The following is a 22,375-nucleotide window of genomic DNA, read 5'->3' as shown; positions in this document are numbered from 1 at the left end:
CGAACTGCAGCGAAGCGCACCATCGGCCCCGCGGGACTCTGCCAGAAACGCCACCTGGGCTCCACCCCAGACCTGCTGAGGCAGGACCTGCGGCCGCTCAGCGCCGCGCTGCTCGGATCTGCAGCGCAGCGTCCCACCGTGGGGACTGAGAACTCTCGCGGGGCGGCCCACGGTCTCTGCATGCCCTCCACCCCTGACAGCTTCAGAGCGCTGTGTGACCGTCAAGACTCTTCCATGTGCTTTATCTCAGTTAAGACAGGCCACACATTTCTATGCCTTTCTGCAAGCTGACGCAACCCGACACTGAGAGTTTGGGCGACCTGCCCAAGATCACAGAGAATTAGTAAAAACCTGGACCTAAGGTTCAGTTCCTGGTCCAGTTCTACTCTTGCATCTTGAGTAAATGAGACATAAACTCGTTACACGCTATAAAGATTTACTGGACGTCTTTATTCAGAAAACCAAAACCAAACCAATGTAGCTCTTCAGTGACTGATCTGAGTCCTCCAGTAGTTAGTTATTTTAAAAGAATAACTTAAATTTAAATCTTACCTTGCTACATTTCAAACAGCCTGCTAAAAACTTCTTTATTTCCAGATCATTTCCAGGTAAAAGTTTTAGTGAGAGGTGTGTAAGATGCTTAAAAGGGTTTGTCTCTACCACATTTAACAGGGCAGGAGAGTTTTCCAAAACAGCAGCTGGAGACACTAACTGCAGCAAAAACCTTTGGGAAGAAAGTGTCACATTATCACACATTTATGACGTAGGAAACTCCCCCACCGAACCCTGAGCTCCATGACATCATGAGCTAAGTCAAAGGATCGCCAATGATGGAAGACCAGGAAGAGGGGCATGTTGAAATCAGAGGGGCCAACATGAAAGGTCTCCCAATAATAAAACTGGATAAACTGGTATAAACAGCAAAACATAAACTGGACAAGGAAAAAGAGTGACTGAAACATTACGAATGTCCACAAGTTCACAATGACAGACGAGAAAAGCGAAAAACTAAAATTAAAAACAAACCAAAAACCTACTGAAACCACACAAATAACTATAATAACAACTGCTTACTCTGAAAATGGCCAATTTAAAAGAATTAAGCTTTTATCTTTTCCTACATGAGTTTTCAGAGTAATCAATCGCCCTAATTGATGAGGGTAATTTCTTTTTATGATACTAATAACCCAGAAAGCACAGAATCAGAAAAGCGTAACGTTACAGTCCCTCACGACATGACTGACTCAGCCCACCACCCACGTGGCAGAGCCACGGGCACCAATGACGGGCGCCTCTGCCACGCAGGGCCAGGCAGCAGCACCTCCCGAACATCGGCACACATGCGCGAGCTTATTCTGCCTTTTCCCAAATTCATTATAAAACATATGCTTGATGCTATTAAATAGTTCAAATAACTTAATGGCTTTGTCAACACGTAAAAATTAAGGGTCAGTATTTCTGATTTTAGTGGTGAGATCAGAGATTCAGTAGAGCCCTAGCCCCACTTTTCTGAAAACACAGGGGTGAGGCAGAGCCACCGCCGCCGCACCGAGTGGCATCTGCCCAGAGGCGGTGGCGGCGCGGCGCTCACAGGGGCTTACCTCGGGGTCTCTCTGGCCTGTTCCTGCGTACACTGCTGAAGGAGGTCTATAAATTTCTGCGGGAAAGCTAGGAAGTCTACCAGAAGACCCTGCTGGAATTTTAAACTACACAGAAAACAGAAGAAGTCATTAAAAAAATGTAATTACCATCTTCAATTACCATGAACACCCTGAAGTACCATTTTTTACTTACTGAACACCCACAATCAAGAAATAAGCTGGAAAACTCTGATTTTTATAAAATTTATTCAATGGAAGGAAACAAGTCAGTAAGTTTAGCTAAAGATCTAAATTTCTGAGCTATTTTAGCAGAACTCTCAATCTATGAGATATTTAGTTGCCAACCATTCTGAATGATTATAAATAGCCCAATGTCCCCAAAATACCAAAATGGTCCTAGGTGTGTTTCTAAGAGAATAGTACCAAAGACATTCATAAAATTAAAAAACTTACTTTTCTCTAGATTAAGTACAAGACCAGAAAGACAAGTTTAGTTACCTTTGAAAATCCTCCTCAGATATAACAAGGTTATACAGGAAAAACGGATCAGTATCATCAGTCAGACGAACAACTAAATCCTAAAAGGAAGATTATTTTTTAATGTTTTTAAAACTGTTTTTGGTAGACGCAGCTTTTAGAGTGGTGGGTGGCACCATCCCACGGCACCCACACCCACGGAGGTGTGGAGGTGTGACGTGTGGACATCACACCTCCGACGGCTCCCCGGTGCTGCTGGCTCTTCCTGAGTCTCACAGACGGGGAACTAAAGCTGCTTCCTGAGAGCCACGTGGGCCTCCCAAGTTAGTGACCTGCTGGCGTCTGGGGCCCAGGAACAGCGCCTCGCAGAGGAGCAGGAGAGAGCCCTTGGTGCACTGTGAGCCCACCGTGTTCAGTTATCTCCTCAGTCTCCTTCCAGGTAACTGTCGGCATTTCACAAGTGGCACATGCACCAGCAGAAGTGACAGTCGCCCACCCGAGGAGAAAAAGGAGCATCTGTCTCTCCGGCCTAGGACAGGGGATCAGGTGACCGCTGCCAGGGCTTCTCCTGCAGAGCCTAGCTGCTCCCACCTGCTCCAGATGGCCTCGGAGGGGGGAGCCCATCTGCTTTCAAAAGGACCTCAATACCTCTCGTAAAGACCTCTGTCTAGGGCAAGTTGACAGTGTGGTAGGTCCTCGCAGAAGGGGAAGCTGACAGGTTAAGTGCACAGAAGTTACGTACTTCACAGAACATCAGTGTAAGGAAAACAGGCAGAGCGACAAGGTGGTGAAGGATAATACAGAAATCAGCACTCGGGTTAAGAAGAAGGTTCCACTTGAAATCAAATGCACTTGTGGCTATCGAGGAACTGTTAGGGGCCTACAAAAATCTAAACCACCCGTGAAAAGAGCCGGAAATGAAGAGGTTCACAGCGGACAGGAATAACATGTAAGAAGTACAATACATCTCTTCCCCAAATTAGCGATCTGGGTCTTGGCTCGGCCTCAGAATGCCCTGATCCTAAAGCAGCTGCTACCGACGTCCTTCTTGAGATCCGTCCCAAAGGGCTGATTCAAACCGAAGCTGCCACCGCCGCCACCACCACCAGGTCCCCGAACACTAGGGCAAGCTACGCAGAGAAGACACACGCTCTGCTGCTCGGCCTCTGTCCTGTACCCGTGTCCCTGTTCGTGACGCCTATGTGAGAAGATCCAGTGAGGTCATATGCTCGCACGCCTGTCTTCAAAAGGCAGAGCACAAGGGTCATGAACACCTCCCTGCAGGGACTCAGTTCACTCTGTGCTCACAGGTCCGCCCTGGAGCGCCAGCTCCATGAGGTGGCAACCGGCAGCCTGGCGTCGTGAGTGTACGAGTCCCCACCCCCACTCTTGCACACTCAAGGAACACATGGTGCCATAATCTCTCAGTTGTTTTTTCAGCAGATTTAACGCCACCCCCCCCGCCCAGATCTGCAAGTTACAAAACAGCCCCAAATTAAAAGCAAACTGGGTGTAACAAAAGATCTCCCATGGTTAAAGAACAAGTAATTATCTATAATGTAACAGACGTTATCACATTTCAAAGAAGAGGTGCATACCGACCTTTCTGTGCACTGGGTTAGACACGGACTGCAGCTCGATGCTCACTCTAACACTCACTCTCCTGCAGGGAAGACAAGCCCAGCCGTCAGACGGTCGCAGGAGACAGGTGGATGAAACAGTCGCATGAAACAGTCACATGAAACGCGTTGTCGCTACGGCTTGTATTAGCACCATGGGCTCCCACAGCTGTCCCAGTGAGGAGCGGCTGGGAGAGCACCCTGGATTTGAAGGTCAAGTTCTGGTCCTCCAGCCACTAAGCGGTAGCCAGGCCTTTAACCTGTGGCTGAACTTTTCTCTCCCGTGAAAGGGGGCTGCTGCGAGGACTGTGAGAGACCAGACGACGCGGATGCGCAGCACTGGCCGGGACACGACCGTCCCGCCCTGACTCTGGAAGAGCACCTGCTAAAAGCTACACCGTCAATCACATAACTGTCAGAAATTACCAATTCAAACCACCAAATGCTTCATGAGAGATTCCATTTAAAATACTTAAAATGTAAAGCAATCGTGAAATGCTGAAATGCTGAGTCAAGGAGTGAGGTAACATATTCCCTCCCATCACACGGCCCGAATGTCTCTTTTCAGACCCATGAAGCACATCTGCTCCGTACACTCCGTGCAGTACGTCCGCAGAAGACTCAACGACTGACGGCCACCGGCCTTGTCCCAGCGTAACTCCAAGCCCTGCAAGGAAGAAACCGTAGTTTCCAACATTCTACACTGCATCCTGGAGAGTCCGGCACCCAACACAGACATGTAAATAAAGGCGCTCATAAACATTAGTCAAATTGAACAAAGACGTTTAAATAATTAGGAAAAAATCTCTACCTAAGTGGTTCTCAGACAATTCTGCCCAAATTACAGAACTAATAGCAAAGGAAAGGCAAAGAAAACAAACAGAATTAGTCCAGTCCAAGTGACTCTTCTAAAGGTGTGTTTCACACCTTTCTCACATTCTACCGCCACCCACCCGCTACGGAGAGAGAAAGCAGACACAGAGCTGAGTGCGGACGGGAACCTGGTGACAGCTGACCGAGTCTCGATTCCAGAGGAACTTTTCACTCCCTGACTGGAGATTTTACATCGGTTCACAACACGGCATCTCAGTTAGGTTTCTTACTGCACGTAGAACTGGGCGCTAACCCTCAGTTCCACTCAGAATGGTGAGTGACACCATCCCACAGCACCCACACCCACGGAGGTGTGACGTGTCAACATCACACCTCCGGTGGCTCTGTTTCCCGGTGCTGCTGGCTCTTCCTGAGTCTCACAGACCGAGAACCGTAAACAGAGGCACTAAAGCTGCTTCCTGAGAGCCCCGTGGGGCCTCCCTAGTTAGTGACCTGCTAGGAGTCTGGGGCCGAGGAACAGCGTCCTCCCAGAAGAGTAGAAAAGTGCAGGCTGCTGCACTGTGCTCCCAGGACAGGTCACCGTGACTTGTGTCTGTCGCCTGAAACCGAGTGAGCAGTGCTGGTGACCACCACACAGACAGGAGGGCCACCTTTAAAACAACAGAAAGTTCTGTTTCCACTCTTCTAGCAGCTAAAGCAGTACAGGTGAGTCGGACGGCATTCCCACTCCGAGTCCACTTAAGTTAGGCTTTCTTGGGGGGGAACCACCTGTCACTCTCTGCCTCTGAAGACGCGTGGACCGAGTCAGGTCTGTGAGGGCCTTCTCAGCCCGCGACGTCAGCACGGTTGGCTTTGGAACCTGTGGGAGTTTCTTCTAGAACCTGCTGCCATAGAGGAACGGCACTGTGGTCAACAACTGGCTTTCAAAGTCCTCTCACACCTGATAAATGTGTAAACAACACTCCAGCAGCACCCACCTCCTGAAGTATTCTTTACACACTACTAGAAGTGCATTGCTGTGACAGCTTCCAATTACACTAATGATCCTGCTGCCTCTATTCCAAATGCTCGCGTGCACGCGATGCTGGGAGGAAACAGGAGGAAAGGCCTGCAGACCAAAGGGTTCCATGTTCGCTTCGACTCCCTGCCCCCGCCACGTCCTGTACAGAAATCTGAGCTTTCAGACATACCACCTGAAATCAGAAACCTTGGTACTTTTATTGATTTTTAGAGAGAGAAAAGAAGAGGGAGAGAGAGAAAGAGAAATACTGATTTGTTGTTTCACTCATCCATGAACTCCTTGGTTGATTCTTGTAGGTGCCCTGACCAGGGATCGAACCTGCAACCTTGGTTCGATCTGGATGACACTCCCTGAGCTCCCTGGCCAGGGCCTGAAATCAGAAACCTTATTTTCTCCATTATAATGGTTAATGTTATAGAAACACTGTAAAACAAATCAATAAAAACGCTCTTTCTCAAAATAGGTGTCATGTTGCATAATCCACGTCAACACCTTCCCTGTCGGCTAAACCTGGCGGCTAAACCTGGCACCGGCAGACCTGGGCACCAGCCCCACTCTGCCACCCCCGATCTGCCACCCAGAAGCTGTGACCTTCAACTCTCAAGACAAACGAACAAAAGCTGCCGCGAGCAGGTGCTGTGCCGGGTGCCAGGGAGACAAACAGAAGCAAACACGGCCATGTCTTCAGACTGAGATCAGACAAAATGACTGCCCCGGATTTGCTTCAAGAGAGGGGAGGGGAGGGCCACTAACATTTAAAATCCATCTTCTTACTTAACAATAGCAATCTTGTCCGGTAAATATTTACTCCTGCCCCACAAAGGAAGAGTGAGGTGCAGTGTCCCTGCAGTGTCCCGCCTGGCCAAGGCCACACCGCAGAGCCGAGACCAGAGCTCGGACTCTCTGCCCACACCCCTCTACCTAGCAAATGCGTAGGTCCGTTCGTGTCAAGTTAGGCAGCTTTGGAAAGAGCCTCACGTTGAAGGGACTGAAAACAGACCCTGAAGGTGAGGAAGGAGAAAGCACTGGAGGCAGAGGCGGAAGCGGAACAGGGCTGGAGGCAAGGGAAAGAGTCCTCTGGTGTGGGCGCAGGCGGGCGGGGGAGAGGCAGGAGCTCAGGAGACCAGCAGGATAAAGCAGGCGACAAAGCAGGCGGTGTCAAATGCTCAAATGTGGGCCACAGCCTTTTTCTCAGCCTGCTCCGGAGTCCTCAGGGCACTGCCACCGTCTTCACCTGAGGGGCCACTCCTCTGGGATGTCAGCACTGTTATCAGCATCACACATCAGTCACACGTCAACCACACTGCTGAGTGAGCGCTCACTAAGCTCCGGGCCCTCCCTGCCCTGGGCGCTCCCTCCCTTCATGTCCCAAGAATCCCAGGAGGCAGGTGCTTTCACCATGGATTTGAGGATGGACACAGGGACGCTAATTTGTTTAAAAGCACACAATCAAATCGTCGGTGAGTGGCAGGCCTGCAATTTAAACGAACCAGACCAACAGCCTGCAATCCTGCCACCTCTCCTTTGTGCTAAAGGGCGAGGCCCCCTGGGCCCAGGCTGGACACCGTCTCTGCCCTTGTTGTTGGGGGTGGGGCCAGGAGGCAGGAAGCTTTACAACTTTCGCATCTGGGCCAGTTCTTGGTGCAAAGTAGGCCTCCATAAATGTACATGCAAAGCGGAACTGGCCTCGAATACCTAACTAGCTTCTGCAGTTTTCCTCGCAGGTCAGGGGTCAGCAGACGTTTCCTGTAAAGGACCAAAGAGTAAAGATTTTGGGCTTTGCAGCCATAGGTCTTTGTCACAAACACTCATTTCTGCCCTTGAAGAGTAAAAGCAGCCATTCTCATTCCTTAGGAGAAGTGAGAGAATGGCTGTGCCCCAGTAAAACTTTATCGCAATAATGGGCAGTGGGCTTCCGGCCCACAGGCTCCGGTATGAGGACCAACTGCAGGTGATGGGAAAGGTTGCTGAGCAGGAGAGAAATAGGTGAGAGTGTGCTTTAAAAGACAAATGCCGTGGTAAATGTTGACAAAAAAATGAAAGCAAAACCAAAAAGCGGAGATATGCTGAATGAAATGACAGCAGCCAGAGAGAACGAATGGGACCGAGGAGCCAGCTGGCCAGAGGCTCTGGCACCAGCAGTCTGCTGGGACCCTGGGACCCCGGTCGGTCCGTCCAACCCCAGGAGTTCCGGGCTCACCTGCGAATGCCCCGTCTGCTGCCCCAGCTAACCCACGGGAGACACTTCTTCCAGACTCTGCCCCAGCCGGGAACCGACTGCCTCACCTTCTCCCACCCGCACTGTCCAGAGCCAGTATACATCCTCTCAACACACCTTACAACCAGCCCTCACGACCTGATATATAAAAACACGCCGACGACAGGACGGCATTTCCAACAGGTGCTTGGTGCTGAGGGTGATTTAGGTTTCAGGTCCCAGAGCCACCTGGTCGTCTCCCCGCCGCCCCATCAACGGCCCAATAAATGTTTTATTCTAAAAAAAAAGCCTTTCAGCTGTGGAAGTTAAAACTTGTTAACAAAGCATCGAGATGGATAGGAGCTAGGAGTTTCAACGATGGTGACAGAGTTTGTGCCCCCCCCCACCCCACCCCACCTTTCACCTCTCTAATCCTTCTAGAACCGTGCTGTGTCCGACAGACAGAACGGGGGCCACAGACACTGGGGAGCTGACGCACATGAGCCACATCTGTAATTTTATGTGTTCTAGAAGCCACATTAAGTAAATCGAAAGAAACATGTAAATTACTTCAGCAGTATTTTATTTAACCCAATACCCCCCAAATATTGTCTTAGTATACAAAATCAGTACAAAAGTGAAGGCATTATACATTTTTTTTATGTTAAGTCTTCAATGCACAATGTACATTTTGCTCTAGGGCATATCGATTTGGACGAGCGCCAACTCCAATACCCAGTAACCTCACGTGGCTGACAGGACACAAGGACCATGGAAAACGGCCCACAGACCCCCGTGCGCAGCTGGGTTCTGGTGCCATTCCCTTGCCTGGCTTGCCGACTGATTGTGGCTAACTAAACTACACACCTGTTTCACATTACTCACTACTTGGACGTCCCCATACCTGGTGCCACCTTTTCCCAGTGCCACTCTTTCACCGGACCCTCCTAACAACCCCGTGGGCAGGCATGTTGTATCAGTTTTACAAACACGAAGGTATGAGACAGCCAGTGGGGGCATGGATCTGAAACAAAACTGCGAGTCCCTAACTTCTGGTCCCACCGCCCTCCTTCAGCGCTGCCTCCTTAGAGGAAGTTGTCACTGCTTTGGTCCCTGCGGTGGGCCTTTCGTTCCTTCCCCACGCCCCCACGGGACAGTCAACCCCACGGAGACAACGCCCGATTTCTGACACGGTAGTCCCTGTGCTCTGCCAGGCGTTTTACACGCCAAGTACATATGCTGGATGGATAATTCAGCGAAATTTCTGGTTGTCACCTACTGTTTTTAGCCGGTTAAACGTCATTTAATTTCTAGGAAATGAGAAGGGGCAATACACCATAAGACTTGACTTTTCTGAAGGTGAAACTTAAATGTACTTCCAATAGAATCCAAAGCTGAAGACCAAGTTTTTTGCCTCAAGGCCTGAGTGCCAGCGCCGGCCCTCGCTCCTATCTGTCAAAGCTGAGAGTGGCCACGGTGGCCACGTTAACTCCGGGTGCGTCGGCTCCCCAATTCCTCACCCCCTTCCCTCCGCGTCCTCGGCAACAGCCACTCGGTGAGTCCGGGCTCACTGTGTCCCAGCCGAGTCTCCCTCTGCGTCCCGGGGACGCTGGCCCGTCACCCCGCCGAAGGCCAGTACCTAGTGGCCGCAGCCGCCATCTTCCCCCTCCGCCCGACCCCAACCGCCACCCGCTGGCACCGGGGAACGCGGGCCTTACCTCTCCTCGCTGTCTCTGCACTTGACCTGCAGCGGGACGAGCTGCTGGAACAGAACTTGGCTCATGCTGGACCGCTGCCCCGCCGCTGTGTACAACGCCCAACAGGCCAGCACCGCAGCACTGATGCGGGCAGCGTCTGGGCGCAGCTCAGTTTGAGTTTGGCGCTCGACTTCCGCTGAGGGGGCGGGGAAAGAAAATAAGCGGAAGGCAAAGGTGGATTGGACCTTACCAGCCACCATCTGCTTCTTCTGGTTTTGCGGGGGGCGGGGCGGGCGAGGAGAGCGGTCGTTCCGGGCTCCCACCAGCGTGGCGGGACCCGAAGCAGCCATCTTTGACAAGGGAAGGAGCCCCGCGGGATGCTGACAGTTTTCCCTCCCTTCACCTGACGCTCGCCCTACATTATGGCGGCTTCTGTGCCGACGCCGCGCGCGACTGGCTCCCAGGCCGAGGGCCAGTGCGGTTACTATGTGGCAAAGAAGAAGAGATTCTGCCGGATGGCGGTGGCAGCCGGGAAAAGGTTCTGCGGCGAACACGCTGGTGCCGCGGAGGTCTGGTATCGCTCTGCCTTCCCAAGAGTCGGAAATAAGTTTCCTGGCCCCCTCACTTCCCCTCTCGGACCGATTCCTGCTTCTGTCCCGAGTTTTGCAGTCTTTGTGTTCATCAGCGCGGCTCTGTGGCCCCAGGGAGCGAGGATGAGCCGGCGGGGACCGGCGATCTGGACAAGGACTCCCGATTTCAGTTCTACTCCAAACTCCCGCTTCTTACCTTCTCGGCTTTCCCGATGGGGAGCTGTCGGTCACAGCGCATAGGGATCCCAGATCCCATTTGTGTTCTCACGGTTTCGTGAATCATCGCTCTTGTCAGTGCGGTGGAGAGAAACTTTTTAAAAAGTAGAGCTTGAGAGCAAGTTATACCTAGTGTGCTGGAAAAGGGAAAGAAAGATTGTCTTTTTCGATTACGTTTGATATTCAGCATTACTCTGTATTGGTTTCAGATGTACAGCGTTGTGGTTAGACAATCATACTTTACAGAGTGATCCCCCACCCCCGAATTTCCAGTACCTGAAAGTAACAATCTATGCTGACACCTGGCCTCGCCCCAAGGATGGGATCTCCCCACCAGAGGTCCTTAAGGGATAACTTAATTCCTTTATTATTTTTTTAATTTTCCAATTACAGTCGACATACAATGTTATATTAGTTCCCAATATACAACATAGTGATTACACACTTTTATAACTTAGGTGATTCCCCCAGTACCTCTAGCACTCATTAGCCTCATATGTCATGTGACAATATTATTGACTATATTCCATGTTCTGTAGTTGACATCCTGGTTGCTATTCTGTAGCTGCCAATCTGTACCTTTTAACGGGGAGGAGAGATTTTTAAAGCATGTAAAAATCAACTCTCCTTTTAAAAATGAAAACGGATAACATACAGTTTTGTTTGCTAGTACAGTCACACCTACTTACTGTACTGTCTTTTTATGTGTGTGTATTTCTTTAGGATATAGAGGATAGAAAAATAAAAATGAGAACAAGAGGAAGGGAATGCTTGTGGGAAAAGACCCTGTTGAATAGGTTTTAGAAGGATAAATGGAATAGACAGGTATCTGTTTCATTCCTTCTCCATGTCCAGTACTGTGTGCGTTTGTTAGTCCCAAGGTTCACCCTTCTATGACATACCCCAGTACAGCTCTGCCCTGGGGCCCCTTCATCTGCCACTCTTGGAAGCACCCTCAGAGTTGCATTGGCTGGTTTTGAGGAGACCAGCAAACACCCCCTGATTGACGAATGCGATGTGTGATAAGAGAAGGATTTGTTTTCAGTCTGTGATGAGACCTTAGACTTTACCTTAACCACACAGCTGGAAGGAGACAGCCAATGGTGGTAACAGTAGAGTATGAATAGACCCTTACCAGCCGATTGGTACCTGGAGAGGAACATGGCCAGCCCTGTGCCAAGCAGGTTTTTTAAAACTATGAGCCCACTTAATCTTTCTGAACCTTTGGAAGCAAGACATGCAGTCATGTTTTGGTTGAGGCAGTAAGTCTACCTAAAGTCATGGAGTCAGGGGCTGATGGAGCTGAGAATCAGACCTTTCGAATCCAGGGACCTGTCCTGTCCAGATTCGTGTGAATGTTGGTGGAATTGCTGTCGCTATTAATTCCCATTCATTTTCCCCTCGCGCCTGTAGTTAAATGCAGGCAATGTAACTTAGAAACACACAGGATGTAACTACCCTCCCGGCCAGTAGCAAAGCCACTAGAATTTGGCCACCTGTCAAATGGTTCAAATGCCATATTTCACTGTTTCTAATGCATCTTGAAATCAATGACATGTCGTCATTTAAATTGGCGATGTGTTTTCTTTCTTAGCAGTGCCTAAAATAAATGTGCGTATGTTCGTCAAATAAAATACGCACAGTTTAGCATTCCACGTGTAGGTCTTCTTTATAACCTGCTTGAAGTACAGCCCCTGTCCAAAGCAGTATTTGCTCGTGTGTGTGCAAACCAGCCACACCAGGCACTTTTGTATTAAACCCTCTGACCTAATTGTGCCAATGATTAATTAATGGGATTTTCAAGGTGTCCTTGCCTTGTTTGGGCAATGCGTAAATTTATTATTACACTGAAATCAGACCTCATACCTGTAAACAACGAACCTGATATTTTATTCAAACGCATCCTTTTTCTTTACTAGGGAGAAAGTGCTCGGAAGAGAATCCTGTGCCCTTTAGATCCGAAACAGTAAGTGCAGGACCAGATGAGGGTTTTTCTCTGCTGGAAGCAGTCATCGTCACACGTCTTACTTTAAATAATTTTCTCTCCAAATGTAGCACAGTGTATGAAGATCAACTAGCAAAGCATTTGAAAAAATGTAATTCAAGAGAGAAGCCAAAACCGGTAAGTATTTGATCAGTAAAACCGAACGGTGGTGCGTGCAGTGTGGAATGTTTATGTAGACCGAGTAGCGTACAGACAGGAGTATCTAACAAGCCTTGTCTCCGAAGGCTTGAGTGTGGTCACTGCGTCTGAGTGTGTGAAGGCTAGCACTGCATCAGACTGTGTCCACACACAGTCCTTGTTCAGATCGTAGAATTTTATGCAGCCAGAGTGTTGTTCAGAGAATAATTGCACAGTTTATTTACTCAAAAGTATTTATTTAGTGCCTCCTAACTTATTTCAATGAAATATGATCCCAGCCTTCAAAGAGCTTGTTTGAAACTGGTATGTAAACTTGTAAGTAACAGGTAGTGTTGAATAAGTTCCACGGAAGAAGTACACACGGGAAAGAGCACACACTTGTAGAAAAATTAAAGTTAAATGCAAGGAGTCGAAAAGGGCTTCCCAGAGAGAACAGATAAAATACTATTTTAATTAGCATTTGTAAGTGGGAGAAATCAGACCTGAACTGTCCTAAGGGCTGCACCTTATCTCTGTGTCCGGTGGTCACCCTCCCTGTCTGAGAAGCAGCCGGGAGCACAGATGGGCGTAGTTGATACTTTGTTTTTGTCTCACTGTTGTAGTCCTCAGCCCCTGCTGTGGAGAAATGGAAACTGGAATAAAAATTACCAACGAGTTTCTCTAGACTAAAGATGTTCACGTCACCACCTCACTAGGGTGTAAGGCCCAGGGACGCAGAGATTTTTGTCCTTTCTGCTCCCTGCCGTGGGAGGTCCTCAGGTAATTAACTGATCCTGAGTTAAGGACCACAGGAGGTGCTCAGTAATTAATGAATCATGAGCAGACAGGAAGGATCGGTTTTGCAGCTTAATTTTTGTGATCACTTCCCATTAATAACAGTATCTTTATGGTTTGGCTTGGTTTTTGTTAAGGACTTCTTTGTTCAAGATATTAATGCCGGCTTGAAGGATGAAGCAGAAATACTTGAACAATTAGTAAGTACTTGGCTAAACATTTCCTTTTCAACAGTGTTTGTAAGCTCCCTCCACATTGTGAATAAGTGATGTTCCAATTTTTGTTTGGAATAAGCTAATTTTTTTGAATTTAGAATACGTTTTCTTGTAGAATCAATATTCTTAGTGATCAGCTCATTTTTGTATACAGGTTCCAATTTCTTCTCTCCCTGAAGAGCAGTTGGGAAATTTAATTACGAAATTGAAAAAAGCAACTGAAGGTAAGTCTGCCTAAAACTACAAGTTCAAGATTTTTCAGGACAGGCGGGCGGCCTGTGCACCGGTGCCAGTGCGGGTTAAAACTCCAGCTGCCGTTGTTCGGAGCCCCGTGGTTTCGTGTTTGGTTGCCTCAGCTCTGTGCTTGTGTCTGGCACAGGTCTGAACTCCACACTCAGAGACCAAATTATGTCCCACCCAGCATTGCACGATGCCCTTACTGACCCTAAAAATGGTGACTCTGCAACCAAACACCTGAAACAGCAGGTATGTGCCGGCCGCAGCAGTGCGCGGCCCAGAGTGGCCTTTGGTTCGTTTCTCAGAAGCTGACAATCTGTTCTTCCTAAATGTAGCTATTAACGAGATTCCATTTAGATTTTCTTTCAAGGTACAGAATCTTTCCATTTCCAAAATATGTGTAAACCTATATTTAAAAATGTTGGCATAGATATGGTTCTAAATACTGCGTGTTAAATACTTAAGAGCAAAGAGAAAAACTTTAAAGCCAAACAAAAATGTTCCGTGTGAACATGCCGCCTCCTGTAGAAATTGCCTTGCTGTTTTCCCTATGTGAGCCCAATGTGTTTGCTCAAGTGTATAAAATAATCTCGTCAAGTTTGCAGGCTTCTATTTTAGGTAACATTGAAAAGTTAAAGTTACTTGGTCCAAGAAGATGCTTTGTTGAGTTTGGCGCAGGAAAGGGAAAATTGTCTCACTGGGTTGATGTTGCCTTAAAAGATGCTGAGGAAGTTCACTTCGTCCTGGTAGAAAAGGTGACCACGAGGTTCAAGGTAAATGGAACTGCTGCCTGGATCAGTAATCATACTGTTTGTTTGCACTTTCCCACACACCAAGAAGTGTCTCAAAGGAAATGAATTTTTCGTGTTTTTATTTGATTATAGTAGCTCTTTATTCACATTCTATTGGTGACTGAAACTGAAGATAAATGTTTTAATCCAAATTTTGGTAGTCCATTGCTCTGAGTTCTTAAGCAGAGACGAGAAAATATGTGGACAGAGCCAAGCTCATGCCCGGGGTTGAAGGTCTGGGTCCTCGGCCCCTTCCCAGCGCCCCCTCCAGTGGACATCTGGGAGCTCACCGCCAGGCTCCTGCTGGGCGTCGGTGGGCTAGTCAGATAAGACAAGGCCCGTGCCTCTGTCACTTACGTGTGGAAAGGAGAGACAGACAGACCAGTACGTGATGATAGGAAGGTATTAAATATGAAACAAAGTCTGCACGGAGTTCCACGTGGGCACGAAGGAGGGAGTGACAGGTGTCTCTGACGGGCAGGTTGGGGATGGATTACAGAAGAGGTGATGCTCCAGCTGTGTCTTGAAGGGTGACGCAGCCCTTGCCAGACCTTGGGTCTGAGAAGCAGTCCAGGCTGCAGGACCGGTGTCCCCCGGGCGCCTGGACAGCGGGGAAGCGCTGGGACGTGTGTGTGGTGGGAGGGTGCAGCCCAGTGGGTGCCGCAGAGGGGAGCGGGCAGGGCGGCCGGGCTGCGGGGTCTCACTGACCTGGGGAGGTGTCCCACTGTGCTCTGCCGAGTCCTGGGGGTGCACCCCCGTCTCCAAGGCACTTACGCCGAGGGGGGCAGCCTCCCGAGCATCTTGGTCCAGTGTGCGAAGTGCCCTGTAACTCAGGGTGGGAAGGGAGAGCAGGTCCAGTCCTAGGTGGGTCACGGAAGGCCCCCCGGAGGAGGTGGCAGCTGAGAGGAGACTGAAGGCTTTGTAAGAGTTGGTGCACTGAATACAAAAAGGTTTTTAGGAGAGTACGATTAAAGCTGATCAACAGTCTGAAACTTGAAACAGGGAGATTAATTATAAGATCACTATTCTCCAATAATCCAAGTGAGCAACGGACCAGAGCCCAGGCATCGCCTGGGGACAGAGAGGAGGAGGAGGAGAGGGCTGTCCAGGTGCTGGAAGCCACAGACCTGGCGATGTGTGTGTCTGGGGCCTGTCGGAGAGGCGGGGCCGCAGAGCAGAGGTGTCAGTTGCAGGCGTGGTGGTGGGCTGGCTGCGATCTTTCAGGGAGAGCAAGAGTGAGCCAGAGGCCGTGTCACTTGGGGCTGGCAGAGGCAAAGGGGCGGGCAGGTGATCCAAGGGGACTTCGGTCCCCCATCAGTGAACTGGGGATTCTTAGAGTTCAAGGAAATGAGGTTCGCATGATCGTTAATAAAATGTTCAAGGCTTATAAAGATTTATAATGTTACTACTTTGGAGTTTTCATCAGATGACATACAATCTTAAAGTTTTTGTATTACTATTAAGGATCCTCATTTTTAAAGAGGAAAATATAAGGTGGAAACTTATTTGCTCTGAATTGTGGAACAGAATTTTTTATTTTCGTAAAGCTGCTTTGTTTTAAACAGAAAGAGCCATGGTTACAATAACGTTCTTCTTGTGCAGGTTGACGGCAAACACAGAAAGAAAAACGCAGTGTTTGAAAGACTTCAGATTGACATTCAGCACCTGTGTTTGAGTAAGTTGCACTCCCCTCCATTGTTTGTCGGCCAGACCCCAGAAGGCTCGCGCACTAGGGGTCCCCAGCAGTCCGGCAATGCAGAGGGTGTCCGGGCACACGGGGGCGTCCCAGGTCAGCGTCAGCGCAAAGGAAATCACCTGGCGTTCACGTCAAGGACTTTAACTCTGGCTCGCTCAGGGGCGTCCGAGTTACTGATCAAGTCGCTGTATCTTTGAGCCTCCTGTTCCCACACTACAAAGGGAGGATGTTTTTGTGTCTCTTTCCCCCCTGAAATTCAGAGGTGCTACTTAGTTCTGTGTTTTGGGGGCACCAAGGCCTCACCGCCTCCCTGTTCTTTCAGACAAGATTCCCGTGCTCAGCAGAGAGAAGCTGCCGGTGGTGGGGATCGGGAAGCACCTGTGCGGTGTGGCTACGGGTGAGTCCTCGACCCTGAAGTCCGGGTGAGCACGTGAGCCGTGTCCCAGCCGTTCCCGGGTCTCCTTCACGTAGTTTATGAACACGAGGTGTTCACAGCTCGTGATCTTGGGGCCTTGGGTTACGTTGGTGTGGAGCTCCTGCTTGTCCGCTCGTCCGGCCCTTTTGCAGGAGGAATTATGGGTTCTGCGGGGTGTCCGGCCCGCAGGCCGCACGCAGCCCAGGGTGGCTGCGAGTGCAGCCCAAATCGTAAATGTATTTAAAACCGTATGAGATTTTTTGTGATGACGTGTCAGTGTATTTAGCGGGTGGCCCAAGGCAACGCTGCTTCTCCCCGTGTGGCCCAGGGAGGCCAAGGGGCTGGACACCCCAACACGGTCATGTGGGACCCTAAAGTTCTTCAGGTGCCATTTCAACCAAAACGTAAATGAATCACTCATGGAAACTGCATGGTTTCACCCCAGAAGTGACTGGTTTTGTTAGAAGCGTTGCTGGGGAAGGACTCGGAAACCTCTCCCAGGGGAAGGTGGTTGTGTGTGGGGACTCGGGGAAGAGCCCGGATGTCAGACGCGGGCAGACCTGCAGCGTCCTGCCCGAGCACTAGGGTGCGCCAGCTCTGGCAGGGGCGGCGGCAAGAGCACGGGCTTTGGAGTCACACGGTCTGGGGTTCGGCCCTGCTGTGTGACCCTGACAGAGGCCGGCCCTCCCCTCGGGGCTGGGGCGCCTCTGTAAACGGGGTCCAGCGTAGGGCCGTGTTACCTGTAGGGTGGCCTGTGTCCCTGTTCATCAAGGGTCGACTGCTGTCACATCCTCTTCCTGCTCCTGCTGGTTTCCTCGTCCGCCCTCAGGGGAACTGGGAGCCTCCAAATGTAGATGGGCCGGAAATGGCTCTGAGTGCCACGGTTTTTCCATGGCTTTCCTGGACGTACGCCATTGGACCCTCAGAAACGCCTTCCGTCCTGGGAAGGAGAAAGCCCCCGCTCCTCGCTTCCAGGAGCACAGCCCTGCCGGCCGATTCTCCAGTTGCCCACCCTTGCCGTGTTGAGTCCCCGTGTCTGCAGCCCCCTTCCTCGCCCCATCACTCCGGTCCTGAGCAGTCTTTGCCGTGGCAGCTTGGACCGTGGTAGAGGTTGTTCCCTCCCCCTCCGTGGCTCTCCACGGCCCCTCCACGGCCTGCCCTTTCTGTGCCGAAACTCGGACCCATCTGCTCCACACCTGACCTGCCTGCCTCCTCCGAAAACGCTTCGGTGGCTCCCAGTCACCACCAGCGTTGAGGCCAAGCCCTTTCCCACGATGTCCTCGCCCCCCTGGCCTCTGCCCCCAGCTTTCTGGGCGGATGAGCCTGTCTTCACCTTTGGCCCGGTGGCCCCCCGCCTTCAGGGCGCTGCCACTTCCTGTCACCCCACTCTCTGCACACCTGACTTTGCCTGCTGTGGTTTACCTGCCATTTCTGTGTGAGTTCTCTGAGCAGGGGGCCCGGGCTGACGGGACGGCCGGCGGGGAACAGGCGCCCAGGGAGCGAGTGGGCGATCTCAGCCAGCAGTTTGTTCTGTGATCTTGTCCCTGCAGTTCTCTGTGAAGGGGGTGTTGAGACGGGTTGCTAAAGCTCCAGACTCTAAAAGAACGTAATTGTTTTAATAATTTTCTGGTTATCTATATGTCCGAAAATCACTTCCTTAAGTCCAGTGCAAATGAAAGTGACTGGGCAGATTTGTCAGAAAATAGTGGTTTATTAGAGAACAGACTAGCTGTCATGTTCTCCAAACAAGAGGCTCCCATCACATTTGTTGACTTAAACTCACGTGTTGAATTAAATTTACTAGAAGATATTAGGTCACGTGATCGTGACTTGTGACATTTAGGGTCATACAGTTTAAAAGGACCTGTGTGTTTTTATTGAACAGGCACAGAAAATAGGGGTTTAGCAGCATGTGTTGGGGTGACTCCGGCACTGTCAACTCTGAACACAGCTGTCCCCAAACACGTGTTGGCTTCGTTCCCAGCACACTTGTCACTTTCACGTGGGGCTCGTGTCACTTTCACCCCCAGCTCGTGTGTGTTCATCACCACGACCTCCGCACGTGGACTCGCTCGTGGACCGGATGCAGTGTCCGGTTGCCACGTGAACACGTGGCCCAGGGAGGCCGACCTCCCTGTCTGACCCCTTCTCGGTGCTCAGCCTGGCCCTGCTTGCCGCCGCCGCCGCTGCCGCTGCCGCTGCCGGGTGTCAGCCTACACACATGCCCTTCCTGGGTTCCCTTCCTGGGTTCCCTGAGATCCAGACTCCCCTGGACTGTAAGTGTTGGGAGATAAAGGTCTCCTGTCCCAGTCATTTCCTTTGCCAGGGCGGAGAAATGAGAGCCCATCCAAGTATTGGGGCTGAGAGTTCTTACGAACTAGACCTTGAGCGGCAGATGGTTTTGTTGGGAAGGAGACTCCGTGCAGAATAAATCCTTAGAGAAAGTGAGGCCATCATGAGAAAAGGGCAAATGTGAGTGAAGCCGATGATTCACAAAAGAGCCGTTACTGGTGAAAGGCTAAGTGGGTGGTTGTTTTGGTTCGGGGGGTTTTGAAACCTTGGTACCTAATCGACGTGAGAAGCACTCGCCTTAGAGACGGTGTCGGGGGTGCGTGGCTGTGTTTGCAGATCTGGCGTTGCGATGTCTGGTCGGAGCCTGTGGTGCCCGTGGTGAGGAAGGGAATGAGGAGCCCACAGCCAAACGCATGAAGAACAATGCAGCGGACCGAGAAACTCCTGCCGAGGCCGAGGAAGGCAGCGATGGAACAGCCCCGGAGCAGTGCGGCCTTGTGGCTGGCATTGTCATCGCGCTCTGCTGTCACCACAGGTGTGACTGGAGACACTACGTGGGCAGAGAGCACTTCCGGGCGCTAGGTCTCGGTGCCCTTGAGTTCCACTACTTCCAGAGGATGAGCAGCTGGGCGACCTGCGGCCTGCGGGGCGCATCCATGGCAGCCTCGGGTGGCCCCGAGAGGAGAGGCGGCCCGGCTGCGGACAGCGAGGAGCACGACAGTGGGGGACACCCGGTCACCGATGACCAGGCTGAGAGCCCACCTGGGTAGGTGGCTGAGGAATGGGCAGCCCGAGGTGGAGGCAGCTCCTTGTCGCTGCTCTCGCTCTTTGGAAGGGCTCCACCTGAATTTACGTCCGTGGAAACACATTTTATTGTCTGATTAGAGGGAGTTCAAGTGCATTTTTACTGTGGTCGCAAATGTACCCTGGAAGCACGGGGCACAGCACTCAGTGTATTGTTGGTGATCTAGCGGTTTGTCGGCAATGGAAGGGACAGCGATCACTCTGTAAGCGTTGACTGCGTCTTACCCTTGTCTGGTGTGTGTGTTCGGTTTAGGTGCCTTACTGTTGAGGAAAAGGAGGAGGTCGGGCGCCTGTGTAAGCTGCTGATTGACCACGGCCGGGCCGAGTACCTGCGGCGCCACGGGTTCCGGCCCGCCCTGCAGCGCTACACGGAGCCCGCGGTGTCTCCGGAGAACGTGCTGCTCACCGCCGTGCCGCACCGGCCCTGCCCCGCGCCGGGAGCCTCCGCCTAACAGAGAAGGGGTTCTCAACCACAGCTGCCTTCCACCAAAAAAGAGCTCTTTTAAATCGTATTTTTATATTCCTGAAAATGTAGTCTGAATAGGAGAGAATATGAACTTTAAAAAACGTGGCCTCACTGAACTTTGGTAATCGCTTTGCTTTTCACTTGAGAAGTCCGAACTTTACAGAGTTCATCAAGTCCCCGAGGCAATCTCAGCAGGCCGTCTGGATTCGTGCTATCCGTCGGAATTTACAGAGTCTGGTGCGGCGGCCACACAGTCGGCTGGGTTATCTGAAACACACGTGAAACACGGGACACGTCACCACGAGCTAGCACATTCACTTTCTGTTGCATTAATTCGGCAATGCATTTTCCTTTGATTTTACTTAATACTTTTTATTTCTCAAGTTCAAGACGTAACAGTCAATTGTCAGTTTCCAACAAGAGCTAATCTGAGGATTTGGCTTCTGTATGGATTTTTTTCTTTCCATGCAGATCTGGAAAGGATAATCAGTTGTGATTTTTTCCTTATGCAAACAAACTCAGAGGTATTTACAGTCAGTAAGTTTACCCTCAGATTTCTAGAGTCACGCCTGTGTGTGTTACCGAAATTTGTCCGTGCAAACACCAAAACTGAGAAGATGTTTTCAAGTGGGAAAAAAACTATTTCATTGCAGTGGATAATAATCTAGAACCTCCAAAAAGACACTCAAAAGCCCATTTCACAAGTTGAAATCTGCAAATAGCTTCTGAAATTAATTACCTCATATCTTTTAACAGGCCATTTTGACGTGTAAATACAAATATAAGTATATTCTCTCGTTTGGAAAAATAATTTGGAGTAAAGTAGAAATTAGGTAGTGAAACCAAAACCCTCACATTTAGACTTCATTTAACTCATATAAACAGTTTCTATGCACAAGTAAGTATTAAACCAAACAAACCAGGATTGTTACCACATTTCCACTGTTTTCACACTTTATCCTTGAGTTATTCTGCCTTTAGAATAAGTAAAACAAACCAAAAACCCCAAAAACAGTGTTAATCACTGGTGCATTTGCCAAGACAGATTCAGAATTACTAATTTTAGATACGATTATATTCTCAGGTCGCTTTTGGCCACGTGGTCTATGCTTCCATGAATTGTAAACCAAACCCCTGGCCCGTTTTTAATCCTCAACCTTTCTGTTTAGTTGAATAATCACAGCTGTTTGGTGAAACTGCCTGGGTTCAAGTCCCAGCGCCGTGGCCTCTCAGCTGTGTGACCTTGGGCAAGGGCTTCATCTCTGAGTGCCTTGATTTCCTCCTCGTCAAATGGGGATGGGGACGGTGACAGGACCTACCTCACAAGGCTGCCATGAACACCAGATTATACATGTAATACTTTCACAACAGTCAGGGGCACGGAGTAAGCACTCCACAAATACTGTAATGAAGAGCACTAACTCATGAATCTATTTTTCATAAATAAGCAGAGTTGGTTTTATAAGTCGTCACCTTTTTCTCTTGTTAGAAGTTTTATGTCAAATACTAAAGTAAGGTAGTCTGATTACATTTTAAGTCCGGTACTCGTGCCCCCCCCAAGCTAGGACACGTGAATGGAGACAGCACGTCATTCGATCATGAACTTGCTTCACTGTGTCAGACAGAGCCAGTTTTGCATCGTACAACCTGTTCTGTATCACTCAACAAGTTCTGCTCAGAAATAAATGGCATTCTACAACAGGCGTGTTCAGTTGTGTTTTCTGTAACACACATGCACGCACACACGAGGATCAGACTCACAGGCTTGTGACCCGTTTCACTTAATACGTTTCTGACGCCGGTGCCAGTACCTTATGGAAAGTAAACCTTGACTGTCGTATGCCAGCTGCAGGACAGTGAAGTTTCCCCAGCCTGTGTGTTTCCCTTAGCGTTTCCATGACAACGGTCTGCAGGAAGTGCACGGACCTGTTCCTCCACCCGCAGAACCTGCAGGCTCATCAGACCCCTTCTCGGACTTGAGACTCATCCCCACAACCGCGTCTCCCTGCATGTCCCACGGGTACCTCGGCCGTACTGTGCTAAACCCAAAGCCCGCCTTCCACCTCACCTGGTCCTGCCCAGGTGATGCTCCTCTTCCCGTTCGTAGAGTCACCACCTGCCCAGCTGCTCTCCCCTAAAGCAGGTTCACCCCAGGCCCCCCTTTCCCCATCTTCAGTGATCAACTGTTTCACTGCTTTTATTAACAGAATTGTGTTACCTGCCCTTTCCCTAGTCTTGGTCTAAGTAAAAGGCCCTCTTTTGTTTTAAAACAATGGTTTAATTCTAAATT

General features: G+C 50.0%; 3 protein-coding genes across 10 annotated transcripts in view; 1 reads left to right on the top strand and 2 right to left on the bottom strand.

Moving 5' to 3' along the window:
• Positions 1-9,796, bottom strand: part of SASS6 (SAS-6 centriolar assembly protein) — a 45,338-nt gene extending 35,542 nt beyond the window's left edge. For all 4 annotated transcript variants that reach the window (XM_037153035.2, XM_053655978.1, XM_053655977.1 and 1 more), the window contains exons 1-5: positions 9,468-9,796; positions 3,681-3,741; positions 2,100-2,179; positions 1,602-1,706; positions 553-724 (exon numbers count right to left, since the gene is read on the bottom strand). In XM_037153035.2, the coding sequence (XP_037008930.2) occupies positions 553-724; positions 1,602-1,706; positions 2,100-2,179; positions 3,681-3,741; positions 9,468-9,796 (747 nt within the window). The remainder of the gene's footprint in view (positions 1-552; positions 725-1,601; positions 1,707-2,099; positions 2,180-3,680; positions 3,742-9,467) is intronic.
• Positions 9,797-9,868: 72 nt separating this feature from the next.
• Positions 9,869-20,071, top strand: TRMT13 (tRNA methyltransferase 13 homolog). The gene is made up of 11 exons (XM_037153044.2): positions 9,869-10,015; positions 12,172-12,218; positions 12,308-12,374; positions 13,307-13,369; positions 13,539-13,608; positions 13,764-13,870; positions 14,227-14,394; positions 16,015-16,087; positions 16,431-16,505; positions 19,152-19,581; positions 19,873-20,071. Exons 1-11 carry the CDS (start codon positions 9,869-9,871, stop codon positions 20,069-20,071), a joined length of 1,446 nt encoding a protein of 481 aa, XP_037008939.2.
• The window catches only part of LRRC39 (leucine rich repeat containing 39), a 20,399-nt gene continuing 16,238 nt past the window's right edge, over positions 18,215-22,375 (bottom strand). For all 5 annotated transcript variants that reach the window (XM_037153038.2, XM_037153039.2, XM_037153041.2 and 2 more), the window contains one exon: positions 18,215-20,352. In XM_037153038.2, the coding sequence (XP_037008933.2) occupies positions 20,297-20,352 (56 nt within the window). In that variant the 3' untranslated portion in view covers positions 18,215-20,296. The remainder of the gene's footprint in view (positions 20,353-22,375) is intronic.

Source organism: Artibeus jamaicensis, unplaced genomic scaffold (genome assembly GCF_021234435.1).
Source record: "Artibeus jamaicensis isolate MK-2021 breed Jamaican fruit bat unplaced genomic scaffold, CSHL_Jam_final scaffold_1689, whole genome shotgun sequence".
Taxonomy (NCBI): domain Eukaryota; kingdom Metazoa; phylum Chordata; class Mammalia; order Chiroptera; family Phyllostomidae; genus Artibeus; species Artibeus jamaicensis.
This window is presented reverse-complemented; position numbering and strand designations above follow the sequence as displayed.

Bases quoted from the DNA above. Each gene is read 5' to 3' on its own strand.
- TRMT13 (XM_037153044.2), top strand. From the start codon at position 9,869: ATGGCGGCTTCTGTGCCGACGCCGCGCGCGACTGGCTCCCAGGCCGAG. The intron at 10,016-12,171 runs GTCTGGTATCGC...TTTCTTTACTAG, and splicing joins AACACGCTGGTGCCGCGGAG to GGAGAAAGTGCTCGGAAGAG. The intron at 16,506-19,151 runs GTGAGTCCTCGA...CTGTGTTTGCAG, and splicing joins CCTGTGCGGTGTGGCTACGG to ATCTGGCGTTGCGATGTCTG.